At 35.4% G+C, this 2127-nt stretch overlaps 1 protein-coding gene across 1 annotated transcript in view; it reads left to right on the forward strand.

The window, feature by feature from the left end:
• LOC107459149 (phospho-2-dehydro-3-deoxyheptonate aldolase 1, chloroplastic) overlaps positions 1–2127 on the forward strand; it is a gene marked incomplete at its 3' end in the record, with an annotated part of 5706 nt that continues 3579 nt past the window's right edge. The window contains 2 exon segments of the mRNA XM_016077361.3: positions 1–609; positions 1603–1880. Coding sequence (XP_015932847.3) covers positions 43–609; positions 1603–1880 — 845 coding nt within the window.

Below are 2127 nucleotides of genomic sequence, written 5' to 3' on the forward strand. Positions count from 1 at the left end.
TTTCTCAGAGAAAAAACCTACCCAAATCATCAAGAAAACATAATGGCTATCTCAACTTCCAACTCCCTCATCCCTGCAAAGACCTTAATGCCCCCAACAAACCACTCCCTATGCCCATCCACCAACAGCATCAGACCCGGGACTAAGCCCACCTCCAGGCCCATTCTAGCCGTCCATGCAGCCGAGCCCACCAAGAACGTTAACCCGGTGGTCTCCGACAAGCCGGCGGACAAGTCGCAGCCAGCATCCTCCGCAATGGCAGCTGCAGCCGCAACCGCTCCAGCTCGTAACGCTGTGCAGGGAAAATGGACCCCGGACAGCTGGAAATTGAAGCGGGCACTGCAGCTGCCGGAGTACCCGAACAAGGAGGAGCTGGAGGCGGTGCTGAAGACGCTGGACGCGTTCCCGCCGATCGTGTTCGCAGGGGAGGCGCGGAGCCTTGAGGAGAAGCTTGGGGAGGCGGCGATGGGGAAGGCGTTCTTGTTGCAGGGTGGGGATTGCGCTGAGAGCTTCAAAGAGTTTAATGCTAACAACATTCGTGATACATTCAGGATTCTCCTCCAGATGGGTGCTGTATTGATGTTTGGTGGCCAGATGCCCGTCATAAAGGTACCTAACAAAAATTTCAATTCTAGAGTCAAAATCAATTGTGAGACATATTCAGAAGTAATTGTAAATCTTAATAATTAATTTTAATATATAATTTATTAAAAAAAATTAAATTTTAAAAATATTAGCTTTTTAATAATTGTTAATTAATTAATTAGATGGGATTTCTTTTAACAGATTCAATTTATTGAAAACATAGAAATTTGATTTTCAATAAAATTTTTTCTTTGATTTTATTGCTTAATGGATACCTTTTTTCTTATTATTATTATTAATATTAATTTTTCGTTAATACATTTTTATACATTACATATTTAATTTTTTACTTAATATTCATTGCTATGTCATATCATTAAAAAAATATTTATATTCATATTATTATTTAAAGAATATTGAATACAAGACTTTTAGTATATAGTTTTCGGTATCTGTATTTAACATATTTAGAAATTATAATAGAGACGTTGTGTGTATATATTTTGTTTGTTTAAAATGAGATATATAGAACTGATATAGAAACATGAAATTACTTGATGGTTGGTAGCTTTTTTTTATTTCAATTTTTCAAACTTTTGTGTGTTGATCTTTTAAAATTATTTTTAGAGAAATGCTAGAGGATCATAAGAATTTATTATTTTTGCTATCAGTGTTTAAAATTATAGGATAAAGTATATGGTTAGATTACTAGAATAAATGAATTAGACTAAAAAAATTGAGTTGATGATTAAGTAATGGCAAAAAGCAATAAATTTTAATGGTTTTTAAATATTTTTTTATTCATTCAATTTTCTTTTTTCGGATATATTTTTGTTCAATTCATTATAGAAGTTAAGTAAGTCACCAAAAAGAGAAGTTAAGTAATTTTGCTTGTAACTTTGTGTCACTACCTGGAATAGAATTAGTGGCAGATATATACAGACTCCAAAATATGAGTATTAAGGATGAACACAAAGATTATTGTCCATTTGTATGACAATGTCAATGTGGTTGTAGGTGGGGAGAATGGCGGGTCAGTTTGCAAAGCCAAGATCGGACCCATTTGAGGAGAAGAACGGGGTGAAGCTGCCCAGCTACAGAGGTGACAACGTGAATGGAGATGCTTTTGACGAGAAGTCGAGGATTCCGGATCCACAGAGGATGATCAGAGCATACTGTCAAGCCGCTGCCACTCTCAACCTTCTCAGAGCTTTTGCCACCGGTGGCTACGCTGCTATGCAGAGGGTCACTCAATGGAATTTGGACTTCACTCAACATAGTGAACAGGGAGACAGGTTTGTATGCTATTTTGTTCTGTATTTCTATCCACGCATTTCTTTCTATGCTCTTTATATTATCCTACCTAGCCAGTTAACTACTTAAAAACCTATAAATTAATGTATATATAACGGTATAGAAAATGGATTCATTAGAGTATTTGGAATACAAAAGAAAAGAGGTGATAATTATGATGTTTAAAAAGTGGTGACTAATTTATAAAAAAATGTTAAAAATTAATATTTAATTTTAAAAAATACAAAA

Source organism: Arachis duranensis, chromosome 7, assembly GCF_000817695.3.
Source record: "Arachis duranensis cultivar V14167 chromosome 7, aradu.V14167.gnm2.J7QH, whole genome shotgun sequence".
Taxonomy (NCBI): Eukaryota; Viridiplantae; Streptophyta; class Magnoliopsida; order Fabales; family Fabaceae; genus Arachis; species Arachis duranensis.